Below are 25145 nucleotides of genomic sequence, written 5' to 3'. Positions count from 1 at the left end.
TAGAGCCAGAGTCAGAAGCAGACAAAGCCAGACAGAGCCAGAGTCAGATAGAGTCACACAGAGCCAGACAGAGACAGAGACAGACAGAGACAGAGACAGATAGAGCCACAGAGCCAGACAGAGTCAGAGCCAGAGATAGCCAGATAGAGCCAGAGACAGAAAGAGCCAGACAGAGACAGAGCCAGATAGAGCCACAGAGCCACAGCGCTAGACAGAGACAGATAGAGCCAGACAGAGACAGAGTGAGATAGAGCCAGACAGAGCTAGACAGAGCCAGAGCCAGAGCCCAGAGGAAACAGAACCAGAGCCAGATAGAGCCAGACAAAGCTAGACAGAGCCAGATAGAGCCAGACAGAGCCAGATAGAGCCAGACAGAGCCAGAGCCAGATAGAGCCACAGAGCCACAGCGCTAGACAGAGACAGATAGAGCCAGACAGAGACAGAGACAGACAGAGTGAGATAGAGCCAGACAGAGCTAGACAGAGCCAGAGCCAGACAGAGCTAGACAGAGCCAGAGCCAGAGCCCAGAGGAATCAGAACCAGAGCCAGATAGAGCCAGACAAAGCTAGACAGAGCCAGATAGAGCCAGACAGAGCCAGATAGAGCCAGACAGAGCCAGAGCCAGATAGAGCCACAGAGCCACAGCGCTAGACAGAGACAGATAGAGCCAGACAGAGACAGAGTGAGATAGAGCCAGACAGAGCTAGACAGAGCCAGAGCCAGAGCCCAGAGGAATCAGAACCAGAGCCAGATAGAGCCAGACAAAGCTAGACAGAGCCAGATAGAGCCAGACAGAGCCAGATAGAGCCAGACAGAGCCAGAGCCAGATAGAGCCACAGAGCCACAGCGCTAGACAGAGACAGATAGAGCCAGACAGAGACAGAGACAGACAGAGTGAGATAGAGCCAGACAGAGCTAGACAGAGCCAGAGCCAGACAGAGCTAGACAGAGACAGAGACAGAGCCCACAGGAAACAGAGCCAGAGCCAGGTAGATCCAGACAAAGCTAGACAGAGCCAGATAGAGCCAGAGCCAGATAGAGCCAGAGCCAGACAGAGCCAGATAGAGCCAGACAGAGCCAGATAGAGCCAGACAGAGCCAGAGCCAGATAGAGCCAGACAGAGCCAGAGCCAGATAGAGCCAGAGAGATTCAGAGAGAGGCAGACAGAGCCAGATAGAGCCATACGGAGCCAGACAGAGCCAGAGCCAGACAGAGCCAGAGCCAGACAGAGACAGAGACAGAGACAGAGAGAGGCAGACAGAGCGAGACAGAGCCAGATAGAGCCAGACAGAGCTAGACAGCCAGACAGAGCCAGAGCCAGCCAGAGCCAAAGAGAGCCAGACAGAGCCAGATACAGCCAGACAGAGTCAGAGGCAGACAGAGCCAGAGCCAGCCAGAGCCAGAGCCAGACAGAGCCAGATAGAGCCAGACAGAGCCGAATAGAGCCAGACAGAGCCGAATAGAGCCAGACAGAGCCAGATAGAGCCATACGGAGCCAGATAGAGCCAAACAGAGCCAGAGCCAGAGAGAGGCAGACAGAGCCAGATAGAGCCATACGGAGCCAGACAGAGCCAGAGCCAGAGAGAGGCAGACATAGCCCAGAATCCCCCCTTAGGGGCACCATTACACAGTGGATGATTTTATTTGGACTACATATCCCAGAATCCCCTTTAGGGGCAGCATGTCACTCAGTGGATGCTTTTATTTGGACTACATACCCCAGAATCCCCTTTAGGGGCACCATGGCACTCAGCGGATGCTTTTATTTGGACTACATACCCCAGAATCCCCTTTAGGGGCACCATGGCACTCAGCGGATGCTTTTATTTGGACTACATACCCCAGAATCCCCTTTAGGGGCACCATGGCACTCAGCAGATGGTTTATTTGGACTACATACCCCAGAATCCCCCTTAGGGGCACCGTGGCACTCAGCAGATGGTTTATTTGGACTACATATCCCAGAATCTCCTCAAAACAGCATGGAAGTGGATGCTTTAATTGAACTACAGTTCCCAGCAACCCTTTCGGGGCACCATGCCACTCAGCGGATGCCTTTCCTTGCAAGGAGGGCGAGCCCAAGTCGGTTAAATAGGGGTGAGGGAAAAGCTGTTCCTCACACAAAACGCCCCTATTTCAGCCCTTCATTGGGAGAGTCCGACAATGGAAGCCTATGAAAAGAGGGCGAGACCAAGTCTGATAATAGGGGTGAGAGAAAAGCGGAGTGGTAGTCGCCGGGGCTGAAAGCCTCTCCTGCGCATGCGCGAGGCGGGAAAGCGGCTGTTGGAGGCGAAGGCGGGATACAAAATGGCGGCGAAGCCTGAGGCGAAGCGAGGAAGGTTAATAGTGGGTCTCCTGAGTTCCCAGAAACCGTTTATCCGTTTAAATGCCTCAAATGAGTCAGTTTTCGGGGTTTTATGAGGCTTTCTCGCCTTTTGGGGCTGTATTTCCCAACTTTTAAACCTCCTGAGGCGATTTGAGTCCCATTTCTGTGGGTTTTTTTGGGAGAAAGGTATAATAAAAGAGTTATTTTTAATTCCCTGAGGTAATTTTTTGGAGGGAAATATAGTTATTAATGAGAATAAAAATTACAGGCAACAATAATAGTTAATAGATCTACATAATACAATTAAAATTAATAATAAAGAGTGGTTTTAAATCGCCTCAGGCAACTTAGTCCCAGTTTTTTAGAGGGAAATATAATGTTATCTTAATAATAATAATGGTGAAAATAATAATGTTTAATTTATATTCTAGGCAAAAATAATAGTTAATAAATCTACATGATATGATTAAAAGTTATAATGAAGAGTGGTTTTCAATTGCATTTCTTTATTGTGGGGAATATAATAATATTAATAATAAAAACAAACATCTATAAAAGGTTTGTTTTTAAAATGCAAATTTGTTTATATCCAGCCCTTTTTCATATTTATAAGCAATAATAAATACCATTGTTTTTACGTAATAATAATAATAATAATAATAATATAAATTACATATATGTATGTATGTATAATTGTATAAATGGACCTTTAAAATATTATTACTTGTATAAAAACTGTCTTTGCTCAAATATATATATACATATATATATGATTTTATATATATTTATAAATCAGCAATATATCTATATTCTTGATTTTATATATATATATATATATATATACACTGTATATATAATATGATTATATATATATATACTGTATATATAATATGATTATATATATATATATATATATATATATTGCTGATAGTATGATTTTAATATATTTTTATATATATTTATGTATATTTATATATATTTACTATTATTAGACCTTTCTGACTTCTCTTTTTCTCTCTCTTTCCCCCAGGCGAGCGACAAGATGGCGGACCAGAGCAATGGCAGAAGAGAGCTGCGCACCCAAGGGCTCCGAACGCGGGCGGCTGGTGCCCATGAGCATCTGGACGTCCGCCTGCGCCGAGTTCGAGGGGAGGCAGAGCGGAGGGTGAATCCCTGCGACCTCAAGGCTTTGTAATGAGTTGGTCAGGCGTCATGATGGCTCCTCCGTACGTAAATTTTTTGTTCCACCTTTAGCAGCCGTCCTTCTCTTTCTCCTCCTCCTAATTCTCCTTCTTTTCATCCTTCTCATTCTCCTCCTTCTCTTCTTTCATCTGCTTCTCTTCCTAATTCTCTTTCTCCTTCTCCCTCTTCTCTTCCTCCTTCTGTTTTTCTCTTCTCCTTATTCTCCTCCTCCTCCTTCTTCTCTTTCTCCTTATCTTCCTCTTAATTCTCTTTCTCCTTCTTCTCTTCCTCCTCCTCCTCCTCTTTTTCTTCTTCTTTTTCTCCTCTTCCTCCCAATTCTCTTTCTCCTTCTTCTCCTTCTCTTTCTTCCCCTACCTCTTTGCCTCCTTTTCCTTCTTCTATTCCTTCTTATCTTTCTCCTTCCTTTCCTTCTTTTCATCCTTCTCCCTCTCCTTCTCTTTCTCTTTCTCTTCCCCCAATTCTCTTTCTCATTCCCTTTCTCCTTCTCCTCCTCTTTCATATTCTTCTCCCCTTCCTCCTAATTCTCATTCCCTTTTTCCTTCTACTTCTTCCTCCTCCTTCTCTTCTCTCCCTTCTCTTTTCTTCTCACCCTTCTCCTCCTTCTCTATCTCTTTCTTTTCCTCCCAATTCTCTTCCTCCTCTTTTCCCTTCTCTTCCTCCTCCTCTTTTTCCTCCTCCTCCTCCTCCTCCTTCTTCTCCCTCCTTTTCTTTCTCATTCTCTTCCTTCTTATTATTTCCTTCAATTCCTGGAGAACCAGAAAGACTAAGCGCCTCAAGACTCAGGATCCCCAAACTCTGGTCCTCCGGTCTTTCAGACTTCATCTCCCATAATCCCTGGCCAGCGATGAAGGATTTTGGGAACTGTAGGCCTAAACTTATGGAGGACAAAACTTTGGAGACCATTTAGAGGTTCTCCCCAAAGTCTAGGAAATTCCCTCATGCGCTTCCTTTCCTCCTCTTTTTCCAGGAAGACCTCTGTCCGAGTTCCTCTCCATTTTGGCCACAGTGGACACAAGTGGACATCAGGGACTGGACATTCGGAAGTGGATGCCTGCAACCGGACGAAGGAGGCGTGAGGCCTGGTTTCCTGTCATTAAAATTCATTGGTTAAATCCACAAACAAACACAACAAACACCCCTTTGATCTGAAGAAAAAAACAATACTTTATTTTTGTTTACTTGTTTATTTATTATGGAAACGTCTTGACAAAAAAAGAATTACAAACAAAAATTACTCCCAAATTCTCTAATTTTGGGGTAGAATTCCAAGAATTTTTTAAAAATGAATTAACTTAATTGAATTACCTTAATTGTTAAACGAATCGCGATTCGAATTGGAACGTCAACATGAAAACTCTCCTTTGAATTATTCAATTTTGTTATGTTAATCTTGTAAACTTGAGGTAAAAGTGTGTTACTTACAAGCCTTTTCATATATCTATGAAGCTCCTGAGGAGATTTCGAGGCGCTGAAGGGTTTTGTAAGGTAAAAGTGTGTTACTTACAAGCCTTTTAATATATCTATGAAGCTCCTGAGGAGATTTCGAGGCGCTGAAGGGTTTTGTGATGTAAAAGTGTGTTACTTACAAGCCTTTTAATATATCTATGAAGCTCCTCAGGAGATTTCGAGGCGCTGAAGGGTTTTGTGAGGTAAAAGTGTGTTACTTACAAGCCTTTTAATATATCTATGAAGCTCCTGAGGAGATTTCGAGGCGCTGAAGGGTTTTGTGAGGTAAAAGTGTATTACTTACAAGCCTTTTAATATATCTATGAAGCTCCTGAGGAGATTTCGAGGCGCTGAAGGGTTTTGTGAGGTAAAAGTGTGTTACTTACAAGCCTTTTAATATATCTATGAAGCTCCTGAGGAGATTTCGAGGCGCTAAAGGGTTCTGTGAGGTAAAAGTGTGTTACTTACAAGAGTTTTAATATATATATTGAAGCTCCTGAGGAGATTTCGAGGCGCTGAAGGGTTCTGTGAGGTAAAAGTGTGTTACTTACAAGCAAGTGTGTGTGTGTGTGAAGCTCCTGAGGAGATTTGGAAGGGCTGAAGGGTTCTGTGAGGTAAATGTTTGTTGCTTATCAATAGGGAACTATGCAGTAAACAAAGGGAAGTGAAACCCATCCATTTTTTTTTTAATTTTTATTAAATCACATATAAACACGTAACAATAAATACATAAAAGCACAGCAATTGAGAAAAGATTTTCTTTGAAGTATAGATAAGTTCCGTAACCGGTTCCGTAATATAGAAGTATTAGTTTACCATACTTCTTTTATAGTCCACTTTCTTGAAAATGTTCAGCTATCTATTTCAAAAACAAACAAACAAACAAAAAAAAAAAACCACACAGCACAAAAAAATTAAAAATAAAAACAAACTATCAAAATACAAATTACATACTAACATTATTTAAAGTAATGTCTATTTACTACTATGTTACTCTATTATTATATTTCTAAACATAGATCTAAAATACAACTATGACAACATTAGACTAAGACTAAGACTACACAATTCTTCCTTCTCAATGTCTGAGGGTTTTACTCCATATTTCCTTTGTTTCCTTATTGCTAACAGTTTAATAAAAACAGTGTTAGCTACTTATTAATTATTTACGTTTCTAGAAAAAAAAATCCCCAATTATGTTATGTTTTTAGGCAGTCGTATAGTACATCTTATTACAGATTGACCAAACTTTGTAGTTTACTTCTCTAAATTATTCAGTTTTTTAAACCCTCTACAAACACATCACTTCTTCCTTGCTGTAAATAACTTAAAACATTGTTCCAGTCTCTGTAAAATTCATCCAGATTTTCATTCTTCAGTAAGCGTGATAGTTTATCAATTTCTGCCAGTTCGTACAGCTTTGTGATCCATTCGTTCATCCCTGGTATATTCTCCTCTTTCCACCTGCGAGCCAACGTTAATCTTGCTGCCGTAATCAAAAGGAAAATAATTCTGCCATATTCTTTTTCTAAATCAAAATCTAATATGTTTAACAAATAGGTTTCCGGCCTAAATTTCACTTTAAATCCAAATAAATCACGTATTATCCTATGAATCTCCTGCCAAATTTTTTTTACTCTTGGGCATGTCCACCAACTGTGGTAAAAAGTTCCTGTCTCTTTTTGACACTTCCAACATTGATTTTTAATCCCATATATTTTTGCCAATTTATCAGGGGTCATATACCACCTGAAAAACATCTTATAATAATTTTCTTTAATATTTTGGCATCTTGTATATTTTAACCTCTTATTCCATGTGTACTCCCATTGTTTTAATTCAATATTATGACCAATGTTCTGGGCCCAAGTTATCATATTAGGTTTAATAGCTTCAGTTTCTAATTCAATTTTTAAAAGATATTTGTAAAGTTTTGATAATAATCCTTTGTTGCCTAATTTTAGTAATTTGTCTAATTGCGTTTCTTCTGTAACAATGGATTTTTCTTTATGATCCATTTTGAATCTCTCTCTAAGTTGCCATCTTAAATACCAGTGAATTTTATAGTTTTGTTTGTTGAATTCTTCCTCAGTTTTAAACCTTAGATCATTCTTATCCTTAGTTAATAAGTCTTTGTATCTTAACCAATTTTTAACTGATCCTTTTTCTCGCCAAAAGAAAGCTTCTTGAGGAGAGGTTTCTAGCGTAATTTTTCCCCCAGTTTTTTTCCTAATTCTTTTCCAGATCCAGAGAAGAGATCTTCTTATACAATGATTATTAAATTCTCTATCTACTAATTCTTTGTTGTAATATAAATAGGCGTGCCAGCCAAATGCTATGTTCCCTCCTTCTATCTTTAATAGTTTTTTGTCATTTAATTCCCACCATTCCTTAATCCAAACTAGACAAGTCGCCTGATAATAAAGTTTTAAGTTTGGAACATCTAGCCCACCTCTTTCTTTCGCATCCTGTAGTGTTTTCATCCGTACTCTAGGTTTTTTGCCCATCCAGATAAATTTTGTCAAATCTTTCTGCCAGTTTTGAATTATCTTGTCTTTTATTATTATTGGGATTGTTTGATACAGAAATAGTATTTTTGGTAAGATGTTCATTTTTATACAAGCAATTCTGCCTAAAAGAGATAATTTTATAGATTTCCAATTTTCTATGTCTTTTTTAATTTGTGTCCATAATTTATTATAATTATTTTTAAATAGGTCCGTATTATTTGTAGTTATTTCTATTCCCAAATATCTTACTTTTTTTACTATTTTGTATCCTGTCACTTTTATTATTTCTTTTTCCTCATCTTTATTAAGGTTTTTAGTTAGAATATTCGTTTTACCTACATTTATTTTTAGACCAGATATTTTTCCAAATTCCTCTAATTCATTGTGTAGTTCATTTATACTTCTTTGTGGATTTTCTAAGAAAAACGCTAAATCATCTGCGAACGCCAGTGTTTTAATATTTAGGCCCTTGTTGAAAATTCCTTGTATTGATTTATTTTGATTTATCTTTCTGATTAATAGTTCGACTACCATGATAAATAATAATGGGGATAATGGACAACCTTGTCTAGTACCTTGCATAATACTTACCGGTTTTGTTTTTTCTCCATTAATTATAAGACAGGCTTCTTGATTTTTATAGATAGCTTTTATCCAATTAACAAACTTAGTTTTAAATCCTACCTTTTCTAGTATTTCAAATACAGTGGTACCCCGGGATACGAATGCGCCGCCTTACGAAATTTCCGGGTTACGAAAAAAATCCATGTAATTAAATGTTTCCGGGTTACGAAGGTTATTCCGGGTTACGAAGAAAATTTTTGGTGCTTTTCGGCGCGATTTCACACGAAATCGCGGCTTTCGCTATTAAAGCCTATGGGCTTTTCGGCTAGCGAAAGTTTCCGGGTTACGAAAGCGGCGGCGGAACGAATTAATTTCGTAACCCGGGGTACCACTGTATTATATCCCAGTGAACTTTATCAAAGGCCTTTTCCATGTCTATTAGTATAATGGCCAGTCCTTTGTCTTTTTTATCTTTAAAGTGTTCAATTATGTTAATCATCATTCTTATATTTTTCTTTAGTTGTCTATTGGGTAGGAAACCATTTTGTTCTTCCCCTATCCAATTTTGTAAAATGTTTTTTAGTCTTTTAGCTAATATTGTGGCAAAAATTTTGTAATCAGAGTTTATCAGTGAGATTGGTCTGTAGCTTTTTAAATCTTGTGGGTCTTTGTTTGGTTTTAGGATAAGTGTAATGTTCGCTTCTTCCCAAGTTTGGGGTATACTATTCACCTCTATACCATTAATTAGTTTACAAAATGGTTCTATCAATTGTTCTTCTAGTTCTTTGTAATATTCTGCTGGGAAGCCATCAGGTCCTGGAGCTTTCCCATTTTTCTGTTCTCTCATAGCTGATTTGACTTCTTCTATAGTTATTGGTTTCTCCAAATAATCTATTTGTTCTTCATCAGTTTGTGGGAGGTCTATTTTATCAATATAATTTTTAATCTGGGATACATCTATTTTTTGTTTTTCGTATAGTTTTTTGAAATAGTCATAAAAGATTATTTTTCTTTTTTCTTGATCTGAAACTAAGTCCTCTTTCCATTTAATATGTGTTATTAAATTTTTTTCCCTTTCTTTTTTTGTCTTGTAGGAAAGCCATCTACCTGTTTTATTCGCATTTTCAAAGTAGTACTGTTTTGAATATCTTAATTTCTTATCAGCTTCCTCAACTAAACACATTGATATCTGTTTTTGTAAGATTTTTATTTCTTTTTCTATTTCTTCATTATCAGGATCGTTTTTAAGAGTCTCTTCTCTCTTTTGAATTTCTCCAGAAATTTTGTTTATTTGTTTATTTTTCTTTCTTTTTTCCTGTATATCCTCTTGAATAAATATCCCCCTTATAACTGCCTTACTAGCATCCCATATTATATTCGGGTTTGTATCCTTTGTTGAGTTTTCTTTAAAGTAGTTTCCTAGTGTATTCTTTATTTTTTCAAGAATTTGTTTCTTTTTTAGTAAATTATTATCTAAACGCCATGAAAAGTTCTTTTTTCCTATATTCAATTCTATTACTATGGGATTATGGTCTGATATAGCTCTAACCATAGTTTTCATACTTATTATATTTTTTGCCCAATTTTTAGAGATAAAAATCATGTCTATCCTAGACAGGGATTTATGTCTATGTGAATAGAAGGTATAATCTTCCTTCAAACCATATTTGAATCTCCATATATCCATTAATCCTAAATTGTCTATCATATTCATAAATGCTTTGGGGAGTTTGCCTTGGTTGTTTTTGATTGTTTTCCTTGACTTCCTATCCAATTTTGGTTTAATTACTCCATTCCAGTCTCCCATCATGATTATGTCGTTATAATTTAAGTCCAGAACATCATTCATTAAACCTAGGTAAAACTTTTCTTTTTTGAAAAGTGGACCATATACTCCCACTATTAACGTTTTTCGAGATCCTATCTTTGTTTCTATCCCAATATAACTACCTTCGCTATCTTTCATCACTTCCTTAGCCGGTATATGTGGTTTTACATATAAGACTACACCCTTTTTTTTTCTTCATTTGCCGACGTATTTCTGTAGTACCACTCAAGTTTCTCTGGTCACCACGGGTAACTAACAGTCGAATCCTTTTCAGTTGATCTTTTCTTTTCTTGTGGAGAGCTGCCAATTGCTGCAGCATATTTTCAAAATATATCATCTGTATAGATGTGGGGGGGGGGGTGGGAATTAGAACATCATGGCTAAGTTTAAGAGGTGATAATGATAGCCCTGTTTAAATATTTGAAGGGATGTCATACTGAGGAGGGAGCAAGCTTGTTTACTGCTGCTCCAGAGACTAAAAGAGATTCCACCTCAATATTAGGAAGAACTTCCTGACAGAAAGGGCTGTTCGACAGTGGAACAAACTCCCTCGGAGTGTAGTGGAATCTCCCTCCTTGGTGGTTTTTAAACAGAGGCTGGATGGCCATCTGTCGGGGATGCTTTGATTTGGATTTCCTGCATGGCAGGGGGTTGGACTGGATGGCCCTTGTGGTCTCTTCCAACTCTGTTATTCTATGATTCTGTGGGGGTGACTGTGGATTTGAAGACTACTCAAAGAACCAGGGAGTTCAATCAATTCACAGGCAGCAGCTGTCACTATGGCAATGGGGGGTGTCCCTGAGCCCAATGGCTAGAAAATTCACCTCTGACCCCACCTCCCCAAAAAACCTGCAGTATGACACAACTTCCTACCATTGTGCTAAGAGATGGAAGCATCTGGGAGCTGGACCCTGAAAAAAGAATTAAGAAAGGATGTTAATTAGGAATTTACTATGAAAAAAGGCACCCTTCTTCACCCACAGGTATAGTTTGCAACGGGCGACAGGTACCCTCAGGGGGTGTTAGTGAGGGAGTGCAGATGAGCAAACGTGGCTCAGTCAGGTGAAGGTCCTCCTTTGATTCGTTCTGGGCCTTTAAGACATCTTGTCCCAGTGACTTTAATCTGAGCAACCGGAACAGAAAAAGAAGTTGGATTAGAAGGGAAGGTCAGTGGCGGTGCAGGTGAAGGGGAGGGAGGCAGTGGAAAGACGCCCCCCCAATCTGTCTATAGATCTCTCTTCACCGCCCCCCAGGCGGGGGCGGGGGGCAGAGGAGCCCTACCGTCCTGCCCTCCACGTGGCCTTATTTTCCGGTGGCAAGGCCCATAGTTCAGCCGTGGACAGCCCCTTGCTATAACTAGTCAGCTCCAGGTCTGGGCTCAACGTGCAGAACTGGTCCTGCTGCCACCGTTCAGTCTTTGCTGTTTCCAACGGGACTTCTGTTTTCCTCCCTCGCCGATATGAAGTGTTCAGCCTTTCAGGGAAAAGAAGGAAAAATCCTAATAACCCAGAGCAGTTGCTTTGGGGGGGGGGGGGGGCGGCAGGGGGTGACGGGACAAATGTAGGACAAAATTTCAGAGACCCACAGGAACAAAGACAAGAAAGCCCTCAGAATTCACCGAGAGACTGCTGGGGGGGGAATCTTCTCCATTTTATATGCAACTCCCTCAACAAAAATTCTTTTGAGGGGGGTTGCACCAGAGGATCTGTGCCCCCTCACTCCAACCATGTCCTCCTTTTCCTCCTCCTCTTCCGTTTCGTTTTCCAGTAGTTTCGAAGCTACAACCAAAAAAAATGAGACCATGAGCCTGTGTAAGAATGTAGTTAGGATTTTAGGAAGGAGGGGGCAGACTAAGTGCCACCATTATAATGAGGCTTGGGTGGGCTCTGCAAACACAAGGGCCTGCAAAGGGGGCTCAGGCAGATACATATGCCCCCCCCCGGCATGTTCACCTGCCACGCACCTCCTTCCTCCTTCTTCTTTAATCCATAATCCAGATTGGAAGATTTCTCGTGAAGGAGAGGGAGTTTAATCGGCATTCTTTCAGGACTGTGGGAGAGCCCTGGTGATATTTTCTGTGAGAGGAGAGGCAGGAGAGCCCAATGGGTGTCATTGCTGACCCCTGCCCTGCCCTGCCCCCTCAGTGTTGCCCACACCCACCTGGCCTACCTCAGAGGGAGCAAATTTAGCCTTCTGACTTGGCAGCTGACCACTGCCACTTCCACCTGGTGCTTGTTTTTAGCCAGCCTCCCATCTGAAAACCATTCCACTTGCACCCACCTCTTTCAAGAGAATCACCATTTCTCGCACGTCCCCCTCAAAGGCGGTCTCCAGAAGAGATTTCCACCTGTGTTGCTCCACTAGTTTTCTGCGTTTTTCCTCCTCTATCAACTTTTTCTCTTCCTCAGCCTGTTCATTTTTATGCATCAGATACAAAATAGCCTGCCAGGAAAATGTAGGCATCGGACCATCATTCCGGACTCTTGGCACACAGACCCTACCACAAAGATGTCCACTTACTTGACTCCTCAAGTGATCCATCAACTCAGCATAATCTTGAAGCTCTTTCTTTCCCGGCATGCAAAGACACGCCGTAAACCACACTGGATAATAATAGCTGCCTGGGTCTGGCGACAGGTCTATGGGACAAAAAGAAGAGAGACCTACCGAGACTGCCTGATTCTTCATTCTAGGCTCATAGAAAGATTATGAAAAATACTTTACTTTTCTCTCTCTCTGTGTGTGTGTGTGTGTCAGAGAGACATCTATTGGGCCTCAGTACCTGCCTTTGACACCCATTCCAATGCTTTAGCTGCTTTGCCCTAATAATATCTGTAGAAGTCACCAGAAACATGTCTCAAAGTGCTCAACTTATTGATGTTTTTATTGGTAAAAAAGTTTTGTTTCTACAAACAATAATGTTGATCAATTGAGCAATTTGAGACATTGTCCAAAATGCTTGAAACCAGAAGTGTTTGGGATTTTGGAATACATAATGAGAAATCTTGCAGATGGCACCCAAGTCTAAACATTAAATTCATTTATGTGTCATGGGAGGAGCCCAGCAGCAGAGAGAGAGTTCTGGTGTTTGGCCTTGGGCACGCCAGCCCTCCGAGCCAGAGGCAGTGTGGGTCCTCCAAACTCAGCCTGAGGATATAAAAGCCCTCCACCAACACCTGCTTTGAGAGGAGCCCAGCAGCAGAGAGAGAGAGTTCTGGTGTTTGGCCTTGGGCACGCCTGAGCTCTCCTCCTCCTTCATTCCAGCCCTCCGAGCCAGAGGCAGTGTGGGTCCTCCAAACTCAGCCTGAGGATATAAAAGCCCTCCACCAACACCTGCTTTGAGAGGAGCCCAGCAGCAGAGAGAGAGAGTTCCGGTGTTTGGCCTTGGGCACGCCTGAGCTCTCCTCCTCCTTCATTCCAGCCCTCCGAGCCAGAGGCAGTGTGGATCTTTTGTAAATTGTGGGGTTCCTTGGTTCCTCTCTCTCACTCACCTAAATATGCTATGCTCCAGTCATCTGGAGTCTCACTGAGCATGCGCAAGGGTGCCAATTCGCAATTAAAAACCCACTGATGTGATGGCTTACTTTGCACAGAATCTGGGTGGCGTTCGGGGAGGCCATTACAGCGAATTTAAGGTGTGATACGTAATCATGTAATTGATCTCGTTATCTTCTCTTTCAAAATTGAGAGCCTCCTGTCCCGTTTGATAAACTCCACAGAATAATAGAATCATAGAGTTGGAAGAGACCGCAAGGGCCATGCAGTCCAATCCCCTGCCATGCAGGAATTCTCAATCAAAGCATCCCCGACAGATGGCCATTCAGCCTCTGCTTAAAGACAGGCTTATCACATCATCTCTTAAACTTCTCTTCTCCAGGCTAAACATCCCCAGCTCCCCAAGTCATTCTTCATAGGACATGGTTTCCAGACCCTTCACCATTTTGGTCACCCTCCTTTGGACACGCTCCAGTTTTTCAACATCCTTTTAAAATTATGGTGCCCAACACAATATTCCAGGTGAGGCCTGACCATTGCAGTATACAGTGGCACTATTACTTCTCTTGATCTAGACATTATACTTTTATTGATACAGCCTAAAATTGCATTGGCCTTTTTAGCTGCCGCATCACACTGTTGACTCATGTTCAACTTGTGGTCTACTTGGACTCCTAGATCCCTTTCACATGCCTTGTTCAGCCAGGTGTCTACCATCCTATATCTGTGCATTTCATTTTTTCGCCCTAAGTGCAGTACCTTACATTTCTCCTTGTTGAATTTCATTTTGTTAGCTTTGGCCCAGCTTTCAAGTCTGTTCAGGTCATTTTGAATCTTGATCCTGTCCTCTGGGGTATTAGCTATTCCTCCTAATTTGGTGTCATCTGCAAATTTGATAAGTATGCTTCCAATTCTGTCATCCAGGTCATTGATAAAGATGTTGAATAACACTGGGCCCAGGACAGAGCCCTGTGGGACCCCACTGGTCACTTCTCTCCAGGATGAAAAGGAGTCATTGTTGAGCACCCTTTGGCTTCGTCCGGTCAACCAATTACAGATCCATTTAACAGTTCCTTTGTCTAGCCCACATTTTACAAGCTTGTTTGCAAGAATGTCATGGGGAACCCTGTCAAAGGCCTTACTGAAATCAAGATATACTATATCCACAGCATTCCCTTCATCTACCAAGCTGGTAATTTTATCAAAGAAAGAGATCAGATTTGTCTGGCATGACTTGTTTCTCTGAAACCCATGTTGACTTTTTGTGATTATGGCATTGCCTTCTAGATGTTCACAGACTCTCTGTTTAATGATCTGCTCCAGAATCTTTCCTAGAACTGATGTCAGACTAACTGGACGATAATTGTTGGGATCCTCTTTTTTTGCCCTTTTTGAAGATGGGGACAACGTTTGCCCTCCTCCAGTCTGCTGGGATTTCCAGGAGTTTTCAAATATGATTGCCAATGGCTCCGATATTACATTTGCCAGTTCTTTTAGTACCCTTGGATGTAGTTCATCTGGTCCTGGAGACTTAAATTCATTTAGATTAACAAGGTATTCCTCTACTATCTCTTTGCTTATTCTGTGCTGAAATTCCCCTATTCTGTATTCTGTTGCATTATCCTCAGATTGAACACCCTTTTCCTTTTCTGAGAAGACTGAGGCAAAGAAGGTGTTGAGTAATTCTGCCTTTTCTCTGTCTTCTGTTAGCATTTTGCCAACTTCTCCACGCAGTGACCCTACCGTTTCCTTCTTCTTCCTTTTGCTGTGGACATATCCCAAAAAGCCCTTTTTATTGTTCTTAACCTCTCTAGCAAGCCTGAGTTCATTCTGCGCTTTAGCTTTTCTGACTTTACCCCTACACATGCCTGCTATTTCTTTGAATTCCTTTTTTGTGATTTTCCCGTTTTTCCATTTCTTATACATGTTCCGTTTAAAAGTTATCTCAGTTGTGAAAGTTCCTTACTCATCCATCCTGGTTTCTTGAGACACCTCCCATTTTTCTTCCTCATTGGAACTGTTTGAAATTATGCCTTCAGTATCTCCCTTTTGAGAAACTCCCATCCATCTTGAACTCCATTCTCTATTAGTATTCCTGACCACAGGATCACCCCCAGTATTTGTCTAAGTTTACTGAAATCAGCTTTCCTAAAGTCTAGAATGCGTGTCTGACTATGCCTGGCTTCTCCTTTCCACTGTATTACAAACTCCAGGAGAACATGGTCACTTCCACCTAAGGATCCCACCACTTGCACCCCATTAACCAAATCATCCTTGTTGGTTAGGATCAGATCTAAAATAGCTGAACCCCTTGTTGCCTCTTCCACCTTTTGGAAAATGAAATTGTCTTCGAGGCAAGTGAGGAATTTGCTAGACCTTGTGAATGATTCTAAATGTCTTAGAGCAGTGATTCCCTCACTTTGGTCCTCCGGGTGTTTTGAACTTCAAGTCCCAGAAGTCCCAGCTAGTTTGGTCAACAGTCAGGAATTCTGGGAGCTGAAGTCCAAAACATCTGGAGGATCCAAGTTTGGGAACCACTGTCTTAGAGCATTCTTGCATGAGAAAAGGATGCCAAAACGGAGGGAGGGAGCAGCAGCTTGCTATCATAGCACTTCTACTCTCTTCCTGAAGGAAATGGTGATAAAAGCATACCATTTGTAATGCTGAAAAAATCAATTTGACAAAAGGCATGCTTTTACTACTGTCTCCCTTGGGAAGAGAATTAAGCGCTACAACTCTGCTCTCCCACTCTGTTTCAGATTTTTCTCATGCAATAAGGCTCTTACTTTCTGCAATGCTAGGCATTTAGGGACTGAAGAAAAATTGCATGGAAGACAGAATTTATAATGCGGGGTGGAGGGGAATGCTCTAATTTTGCCTCCACAGACCTTGCAAACACACATCAACATGCCTGGAACAGAAGCACCCACCAAAGTGCCAAAAGATTTGAAGAACACAAAGATGTACATTCCTACTATCACGAGAGGATTTTGAGCCAGAAATCCAGGTCACCTTGCAACAGAATGAGCATGAGGGATCAGTGCAGCATGACTGAGTTTAGGGTCGAGGAAATGAAGTAATAAATACTTGTCAGAATTAGGCTTGCCATAACCCGGCTGCCCCCGTGAAATTCACGGATTGGAGTGTTTAAACCGTTTCCCGCCCGTTTTGCCCATTCAATCCCGGGTTCCTGCTGACTCCAGGCCAGATTTTGTCAATCTCCAGGCAAGACTTTTGACTGACAAGCTCTGCCTGCCTGGAAGAAGGCAGGATTGGCTCCTTCCCCCCATGTGACCCCCTTGGTCACGCCGCCTCCTCCTCTTCAGCCAAGATGGATGCCTCCAGGGAGAAGGAGAAGGAGCATGGCAGGGGCTTCCTGGTCTGGCAGCCTCCCTCCTCCGTCACCAAGAGCTCAGCACAAAGGCAGGCACTAGAGACTCCCTTTAACGTTCCTTGCTTTGCCTTTCCTTTGGGGCTCCTCTCTGCTTTGTGGGTGGCTATGGCTTCTGGGGAGAGGAGGGAGAAAAAGCCCCAGGCGTCTGTCTCCTCCATCTAAGGCAGCCTCCTCTTATTCCTCCTCCTCCTCCTCCTCCTTTTCTTCCCCCTTCTTCTTTCCTTTCCTCCTCTTTTCCCTGGAGGACCCAGGGCTTGTTGTGTCTTTGCCTGATCCTGCAGCCCTATCCTTGCTTTTTATAGACTGTCATTTGTTTATACTCTCCAATCTGCCTGTACATGAACCTATCATGTGTTTTAAATTGGGATTTTGTCATTGTGCTGGCCAAAGGGCCCTAATAAAGTTGTTGTTGTTGTTATTATTATTATTTCCTCCTCTTCTTCCTCCTCCTCTTCTGTTGTAACTGTGTAGAGTTCCCTTGGCATAGTTTCTTCAAAGGAGGAGAGGATTACCTTTACTTTCTCCTAAGAGGCTGAGAGAGTGTGACTTGCCCAAGGTCTCCCACTGGGTTTGCAGGGCCATTCTGGCTCCTCCAATTCTCTAGCCACCAAGCCAGCCCCCTCTTCTTCCCTCCTTCTTCTTTTCTTTCCTCTTCCTCCTCTTCTGTTCTTATTGTTATTGCTATTGTGTGCCTTCAACTCCTTTCTGACTTATGGCAGCCCTGCCAGGATGTGGAAATTGTAGTTTGCAGAATGGCTGTGGCACCAGAGACTTAGAACTGAAAAGCACTTTGAGACCATAATAAGGCAAACCTATCCTGGGGTTTCTTGGCAAGATTGTATTCTGAAGAGGTTTGCTGCCAGACCTCTCATCTCTCCTTGAGGCTGAGAGAGTGGAGAGTAGGACTTGCCCATACTCTATTTGTTAACTCCAACCTTTTGGACCTTCTAGTATTGTCATTATGATTCTTCACATGGTCTACCTTTCAGGATTACGCTTATCAAGAATGTTCACACACATTAAAATATTCTATGCTAACACATTGGACACACAAGTACAGTAACAGCCAAAACATACTATGCAGTGATACCTGTATAGTACCAACCAAAATGCACAAAATATATCATGCAAGCTTTCAAAGCTCCACTGACATCTTCATCAGGCAAAAGTGTTAAAAATCCAACACAAGCAAGCAAGAAAGAAAAAATGATAGTGTAAATGTGCTATGTGTGTGTGTGTTTTAGAATTGGGTGTGTATGTGGCCAGAAAGGGAATTACATTCCTGACATCTGTCCAGGAATAATGTCAAAATGTCCTCCATTTTGATCATGCCTAAGAAACATGCATTCAGATTAACATTAAAAAAAAAAAAAATCACCAAATTTTTTGCGTGTCCTCCATTTTAGAAATGTTGTCCTACATTTGAAAATCTTGTCCTACTCTTGTCCTACATTTGTCCCGGTTTGGAGGTCCTGACTTATGGCAACCCTACCCTGTATGGACATTGGCTTAATTGCACTGGGACAATGAACTCATATTTTTATGAGCATCAGTAGCAGAGTTGTTAAACAATCCAACACGCTTGCAGAGGCCAAGCTGTAGAGAAAAAGATTAAAGTTGTACTCAGCAAAGCCACTAGTGGCTGGAACTTTGTTATATATTCATTTATCATTTAATTATTTAGATTATTTATACCCTGCTCTTCAGCCCCAAAGACTCTCAGAGCAGCGTACAGATTATTATTTGACAATTCCCTGCCCTCAGGTTTACAATCTAAAAAGACATGACACAAAAGGAGAAGGGAATGGCAGTGAGGAAGCTGACCAGGTTCAGCAGATACTGCTGGTTCTGCCCTCCATCCAAGGCCAGGCTGATGGCAGTTGGAATGGAGGGAGGGTCTTTCATCTGCCTCTGGGGCTAGACATGGTAGAGCTGTGCCTGCCTCTTATTCTCTCCCTCTGAGGCCAGGGCAATGGCAGTTCTAATGGAAGGAGGACCTTTCCTCTGCCTCTGAGCTAGGCATGGTGCAGCTGTGCCTGTCTCTTATTCTTTCCCTCTAACGCCTTGGCAATGACAAGGGTTCCAGGGTTTGGAACAGAGAGAGGGTCCTTTTTCTGCCTCTGGGGCTAGGCATGCTGGAGCTATGCCAGCCTCTTCTTCTCTCCCTTCAAGGCCAGGTTCAGCCAAAAGCCAGATCCCAGGCAGTGGCATCCCTTGGGCTGGTGACACCTGGTGTGTGGGGGGCAGTGAGGGACCCTTTCTCGCTCACCCAGCAATGGCGCCAGTCCCCCTGGGTGTACTGTCACATTGGAGGTACACTCCTCCCTGTAGTGTCTACCAGTGTGATCTGCACTCCCCACACCCCCTAGTAATGCACAGGTCATTTTTAGGAAGAGTGTTCCACAGCTGTTCTCCTCCTGACACCCTGATTGCTGCTTCTCACTTCACCTGTAAGTGATGTTCTGAGCCAGAAACTTTAGCCTCCACCTTTCTCTGAGACTGGAAGGCTCTTCTTCCTGCTCTGAACCTGACTTGAACTGCTGAAGTAAAGAAGGACCTGGTAGCCTATCAGGTGTCTGCTGTAGCTCCTTCAAAGATTAGTCTGGTTTGACTTTCAATGAAGATGAACTCTCGAGCATGACACCAGGAGAGCAAGGGCTCTAATGTGGATCAGAGGAATACCTCTGGGGAAAAGTTTTACCCCACTCCATGTCATTTTCCTGATCAAAATAATGTCTTTCCCCATTTCCCCTTTAAGAGGTTGTTAATCTTACAAGAAGAACACACAGGTACATTTGGTGGTGGATGGTGGTGCCGCCATCAGTGGGGTGACAAATCTACTTTGGGGTTTAGTTCAAATTTAAAAGGGGTTATCCAAAGGGTTTGACTATTTGGGGGAAAAGTCTCAACACCACAGGCAGCCTCTTAAAAGTTTGCACCAGCAAATACGCAAGCAAATGTGCATATGCACTGCACATATTACACAAGGTGCACACACATGTGCAATTCTGTTGTCACAACCTTGAACTAAATGCAGACATTCCACATCAGACAAAATTGACCCACAGCTTCCATAAGGGATTGAACATGCACATAAGGCACCAGCAGGATCCCAGTCATATGAGTGCCTGTACTCAGTGGCCGTCACTAGGAGGTGCAGGGGATTCGGACCACACCAGGTGACACCCTAAGGGAGGATGACACTGCTGCTTCTCAAACACCTGCATTTTGGCAGAAATGGGTTGTGTCATTCATCTGCTTCCCTTTAAAATGCTTTAAGAAATGGTGGGAGTGGAGCGAAGTTCAATGGAAGGAGAAAGGAAAGACCCCTGAATTTTTTAAAATTAAAATTTCAAAATTTCAAATTTTGATTGTTTTAAAAAAATAAAATTTCAAATTTCAAAATTTTAATTGTTTAAAAAATTAAAAATTATTCTTTTTAAAATTTCTTTAAAAACATCACATTTTAACCAAATATTCACTGTGTATATTTAAATAAATAAATAATAAAGTAACAAAGGCAGAAGTGAATAATAATATCTTGTTTTCTTTTTTATCCTATTTTTTATTTTTTTGTTAATCATTAGGAGAAAATCTAAATAAGAGAACAGTCAAACAACTGAAATAGCAACCACTTTGGACTTGGGAAGCCTGTGTTCCATAATATAGTTTTTTTGTTTGTTTGTTTGTGTGTAGGTGTGTCTGTTTAAATGTAATGTTATGTAGCTATGTCAAGCCCTCCCTTCAGCCACCATCTTGAGGGAGAGAGAGGCAGGCTAGCTCCAACTGTCTGCCTGGAAGAAGGAGAGCCCTCCCTCCGGTCCATCTGCCTTGGTCCAGGCCTCAGAGGGAGAGAAGAACTGCTGGACCCGATCCCCTTCCCCCTCACCATTCCCTTCTCCTTTTGTGTCGTGTCTTTTTAGATTGTAAGCCTGAGGGCAAGCAACAGTCTATTGTCCCCCCTTTTGTAAACCGCTCGGATTCCCAGTGCTTGGGCAGCATATAAATAAATCCTATTATTATTATTATTATTATTATTATTATTATGTTATGTTGATGTATGTTTGAATTTTATGTGATTTTAATATAATAAAGATAAATTTTTAAAAAATTAAATACATTTAGGTTGTATATATGATATTGTAATTTAAAGGTATAATTTGAATTTTGCTAGTTGTTTCTGTCACAACTATTAGCATTACATTCAGTGGTATATGGGAATTACAATGTATGACTAACATTTGTGCAAAAAAGCATTACTAAGGATTCTGTATGGTGTGAAATGGGAGGAGGTCAATGGATGTGTGTGTGTGTGCGTGTGTGTGTGAAACAATGAGGCTTAATGGCATCACCAGGGCTGTCTCTAGAGCCAAATACTATGTCCTCTCCATTTTCTAGATGGGCAGCATGGCATAATGGTTTGAGTGTTGGACTGTAATTCTAGAGACCACAGTTCGATTCCCAGCTTGGCCATGAAACCCACTGAGTGACCTTGGCCAAGTCACATGCTCTCAGCCTCAGAAGAAGGCAATGGCAAATCTCCTCTGAACAAATCTTGCCAAGAAAACCCCATGATATGATTGCCATAACTGGGAAACAACTTGAAGGCACACAACAACAGCAATGATCCACTTCCTTACACCACATAGTCCTGACAACGTAGGGCCCAATCCCCAGTTCTGGTGTGAAGTATCCAGACAATTCAGCACCGAACCTGCTGTATACCCTAGTTACCCTGATTGTTAACAAGTCATGGAGCAATGGAGGGCTGCTGTTTACAACACGTCCTCATGTGCCACTTGCCACTTCTATCAGAAGTCATCCCCTCTGAGGTCAGAACAAGGTGTCTATCCATGGGATCGATGCTGCGTGCTTCATTTTTAGCCCCAGAGGAAGCGACCCACGGTAAGTGGCACAGAGGAACATGCATGTGAACAGCTGCCTGCCATCACTCTGGAGTACCAGGTAATGGGAGGATGTCGGGGCAACTCCAGGGCCAGAATGCTCCAGGCTTCTTCCAGAATATTCTGGCCCATGCAGACACCATCTAGATCTCAGGTTTTGGCCTGGAGACCTTAAGGGATGGGACAATGCTGAACTGAGAGCCCTCTATAGGATGTAGCCATAGTCATTAAAGTGGTGTCAAACTACTAAGACTCTATACAGACTGGCAGAAAGCACCGGCCTATGACCAGAATCAGGGCTGAACAATCTGACAATGCTTGCCCTAACCCTGCCCCCATGGTGCCATTTTGGCATGTGCCAGTTCAGATGGCACACATCATCATGACACACCTCTGACGCTGCATGGATACAGGGATAAAGCCGCATCGCATTGGCTATGGCTTTGGAGGGTGCAAAAAGGAGTCTCCAGAGGCCGGATTGGGGCCACGGCATGAGGTTGCTGCGGTCCCAATCTGGCCAAGAAAGGGACGGCTGCATGCCACCCCTTAGGAGCAATCTAGCCCCAAGTTAGGATTTTTAGTTTCCTGAGACACTTGAACTCTCTGGCTTGTTGTTGTGATGAATGGTGGGATGCACTGGAATGTTGACAAACTTTATTAATGTGGAAGAACATTCAAGCTGTAGCAGTTTGCTTTTGAACCTACTGGGAAGGACATGATTCCACCCGTTCCTCTCGTCTCCCCAGTGATGAGATGATTGATGCAAACTACTTTTGTACTTTGAAGTCAGTTTCCAGTAACTGAAGCAAGCCAAGGATCAAGGAGGAAAGTGGGAGGAGGAGAGAAACTGGGACATTTTAAAAGCAGCTGAAAAATTGGGGTGACAGTGAGCTTGTCCAGAGTATCACTGCCAAATCAAGACAGTTGAAGGGTATGCAGTATCTGAAGGGAAATGTGATACGTCAAAATTTATTTAAGTTCCATTAACACAGTGAGTCTACTTGAGTGAAAGACTCACAATTGGATCCACACCTGCATTTGAATACATTGGACACCTCTAGACATTGAGCTCTACAATACCAGACCTGCTCTGGGCTTCTCCTTCTGATCCAGAAATCTTCACCTCAAGATTCCACCCAGGCCCACAAATGTTTTACTTTCTAGGTATTAAGGCATTCTTGAATATTTGCAACCCTCACCTGGGTGCTAAAACACAACTCTGCCAACAACAACCACAAGTCTTCTGTCAAGACTGATTTAGGCTCGGCTTTTGCTAAGACCCCAACCGAGCCAAAAACATTTGACTCTTTCAGAAAGTTTGAGACTTAATGCATTGTGGAAAGCTAACAATTAATCAAAGTTCAGTAATGGTGATGAAGAAGATGATGACTGGGGGGGGGCGGGATTGGCATCCGAGTGCAATATAAACAATGGCCAGCTTCCAACATCTAGTAGAACTTAAGTAGTGGTTGGATTTGGCTTAATTTAATTAGCACTGCAGGAAGACGGAAGCCTCTCTTGTTCTGCCTATTAAGTAAATGTGAGACACATGTAATTGTTTTGCAGGTGGAAAATTGGTTCCTCCTCCTTGCTGTTTTTCTCCCTCTCTAATTGCAAATAAACCTTTTTGAAAATCAGTGGGCAATTCCTTTCAGCTCCCAACAGAAACTGGTAGCCTCTTACCTGGATGTTTTTGATGGTGCAGCTGAAATTTTCAGCAGTAATGGAACAAAATGGCTAGAATCCTGTTGGTTAGTTCCAGCTATACTAGACCTGTTCAACCTGTTGTTGAATGGTGAGTCGATGCGTAGGTAAATCCCATTGGCTGAATGGGTCTGCTCTGGTCAGGACTAACAATAGGATTTAGGCCAATACCTTTTTTAAAAAAGTAATTTTCCATGTTACAGGAGAAATAAACAACTTCAAATTCTTCCAGTTCTGCCATCAGTTCTAATTATGCTTCTTCCTAATGATCATGATGATGATGATCATGAGGATGAAAAAGAAGAAATTATTAAGGATTATAATGTAGATCAATATATAGTGTTATGCATATGTTGCACTTTGGTTTCTCCATACAAGGAAAATCTGAACCATGCTGCCACCTTGTGCCTGATTGTGGTATTATATGAGATAGCTGTCTGCTAGAATATTGTTATGTGACCTCAAGTTGCTTCTGACTTATGGTGACCCTAGAGCCTAAGACAACCCTATCATAGGATTTTCCTAGCAAGATTTGATCAGAGGGTAGTTGTCATGGCTTTCCTCTGAAGCTGAGAGTATGTGACTTGTCCAAAATCACCCAGTGGGTTTCCATATCTGAGCAAGGAACCCTGCTCTCCAGGGTCATAGGCCAATGCTCCAACCACTACACTACCCTGGCTCTCTGGTTAGAATATCATTTCTATGAAAACAGGAACATATTTATATTTGTAATATTAGTAAAGGCTGAGAGGTATTGGGAAATAATTATGTTCAGTTTGCACTTTAACTAAAAAGCCACAATTTCATACTGTCTGCCCTCCCCATGTGCAGGGGATCCATTCCAGATGCTCCCTGCAATGCACACACCCATGCATATGGGGAAAACAGCATATGCTCAATCCTCATAGGAAATAATGGGGCGCATGCTCATGGCAGTGCACGGGGCGTGCGGTGCAAGTACGCAGTCCATTATTTCTGCCTGGGTGTAGTGAGGTACTCACTCAGGTGGAGAGAGCTGAGGGGGCTAAGGGCAGCCAGGTGGTGGAGGTTGAGGGGAAGGAGGAAGTTAGCCCAGAGGTGGAGCCAGTGGAGGAAGAAGGAGGAGCTGGAAGGGATATAAAAGGAGAAGGGCTGAGGCATGCAGGGAGGATGGATGGATGTGGAAGAGCTGGTTGGGCAGCAGTGGCCGGGGAAGGGAAAGAACAGGGTTTAAGGAGTCCAGGGAGGGATGGAGTGCTGGCGCCTCTTCCAAGAAGGGCCCAATGCCCAAGGCAGAGGCCCCAAGGAGAGGGGAGGCAGCGGAACCCTCGAGAGGAGGGTGCCTGGACTTTTGCTGACTGGGGAGTGGACAACCAGAGATCTTCAGGACTTAGTGGATGATTGGTGGGGTCAAAAAGGGAGGCTCTGGGAAGCGAGCCCTGCCTTGGTGGGATGTTGAGAAGGCTGACTTGAAGACAGGACTTTATGTTTTGAGTTACTATCTTCTGGACACAAAGCTATTTTCTTATTAAAGGTACTGTTGTACCATACATGCCTGAGTAAGTTTGTTGTGCAGGTGGGGAAGACCATTAGGGGAGGAGTCTGTTTCCTTGCAAGATGGAGCCTGCAATGCCAGCCCTGCCCACACTGGGCTTGCCTTCCGCATGAGCTCAAAGCCATGGAAAGTAAGCCCACCTATAAGGAGAAGCAGGCAAGAAACAACAGGCCTCTGCCTGCCAAGAAGAAGAGCCCTCCCCCCGACCGCCATCTTGAGGGGAGAGAAGCAGAGTTT

At 42.5% G+C, this 25145-nt stretch overlaps 1 protein-coding gene and 1 long non-coding RNA gene across 6 annotated transcripts; one reads left to right on the top strand and one right to left on the bottom strand.

The window, feature by feature from the left end:
• Positions 1–1897: 1897 nt before the first annotated feature.
• LOC149315188 (uncharacterized) lies at positions 1898–5086 on the top strand. 5 transcript variants are annotated; one of them, XR_016281036.1, is made up of 3 exons: positions 1898–2208; positions 3357–3552; positions 4497–5086. It is a non-coding gene; the product is annotated as an uncharacterized LOC149315188 (long non-coding RNA). The 5 variants fall into 5 exon arrangements; XR_016281033.1 differs by lacking the exon at positions 1898–2208 and adding an exon at positions 2220–2339; XR_016281034.1 differs by lacking the exon at positions 1898–2208 and adding an exon at positions 2220–2346.
• Positions 5087–10022: 4936 nt separating this feature from the next.
• On the bottom strand, positions 10023–11527 carry LOC149315187 (uncharacterized). Its single transcript, XM_089523180.1, has 5 exons — positions 11496–11527; positions 11159–11395; positions 10888–11000; positions 10751–10788; positions 10023–10214 (listed from the first exon to the last, which is right to left on the bottom strand). Exons 1-5 carry the CDS (start codon positions 11525–11527, stop codon positions 10023–10025), a joined length of 612 nt encoding a protein of 203 aa, XP_089379306.1.
• Positions 11528–25145: the final 13618 nt, after the last annotated feature.

This window comes from Sceloporus occidentalis, unplaced genomic scaffold (genome assembly GCF_023333645.1).
Source record: "Sceloporus occidentalis isolate IW3139 unplaced genomic scaffold, rSceOcc1.0.p SCAF_4, whole genome shotgun sequence".
Taxonomy (NCBI): Eukaryota; Metazoa; Chordata; class Lepidosauria; order Squamata; family Phrynosomatidae; genus Sceloporus; species Sceloporus occidentalis.
Note: the sequence above shows the minus strand (reverse complement) of the source record. Positions and strands in the feature narration are given on the sequence as shown.

Bases quoted from the DNA above. Each gene is read 5' to 3' on its own strand.
- LOC149315187 (XM_089523180.1), bottom strand. From the start codon at position 11,527: ATGGAGAAGATTCCCCCCCCAGCAGTCTCTCG. The intron at 10,789-10,887 runs GTACCTGTCGCC...TTCTTTTTTCAG, and splicing joins CTCACTAACACCCCCTGAGG to GGTCCAGCTCCCAGATGCTT. The intron at 10,215-10,750 runs GTAGGAAGTTGT...ACATCTATACAG, and splicing joins TTCCATCTCTTAGCACAATG to ATGATATATTTTGAAAATAT.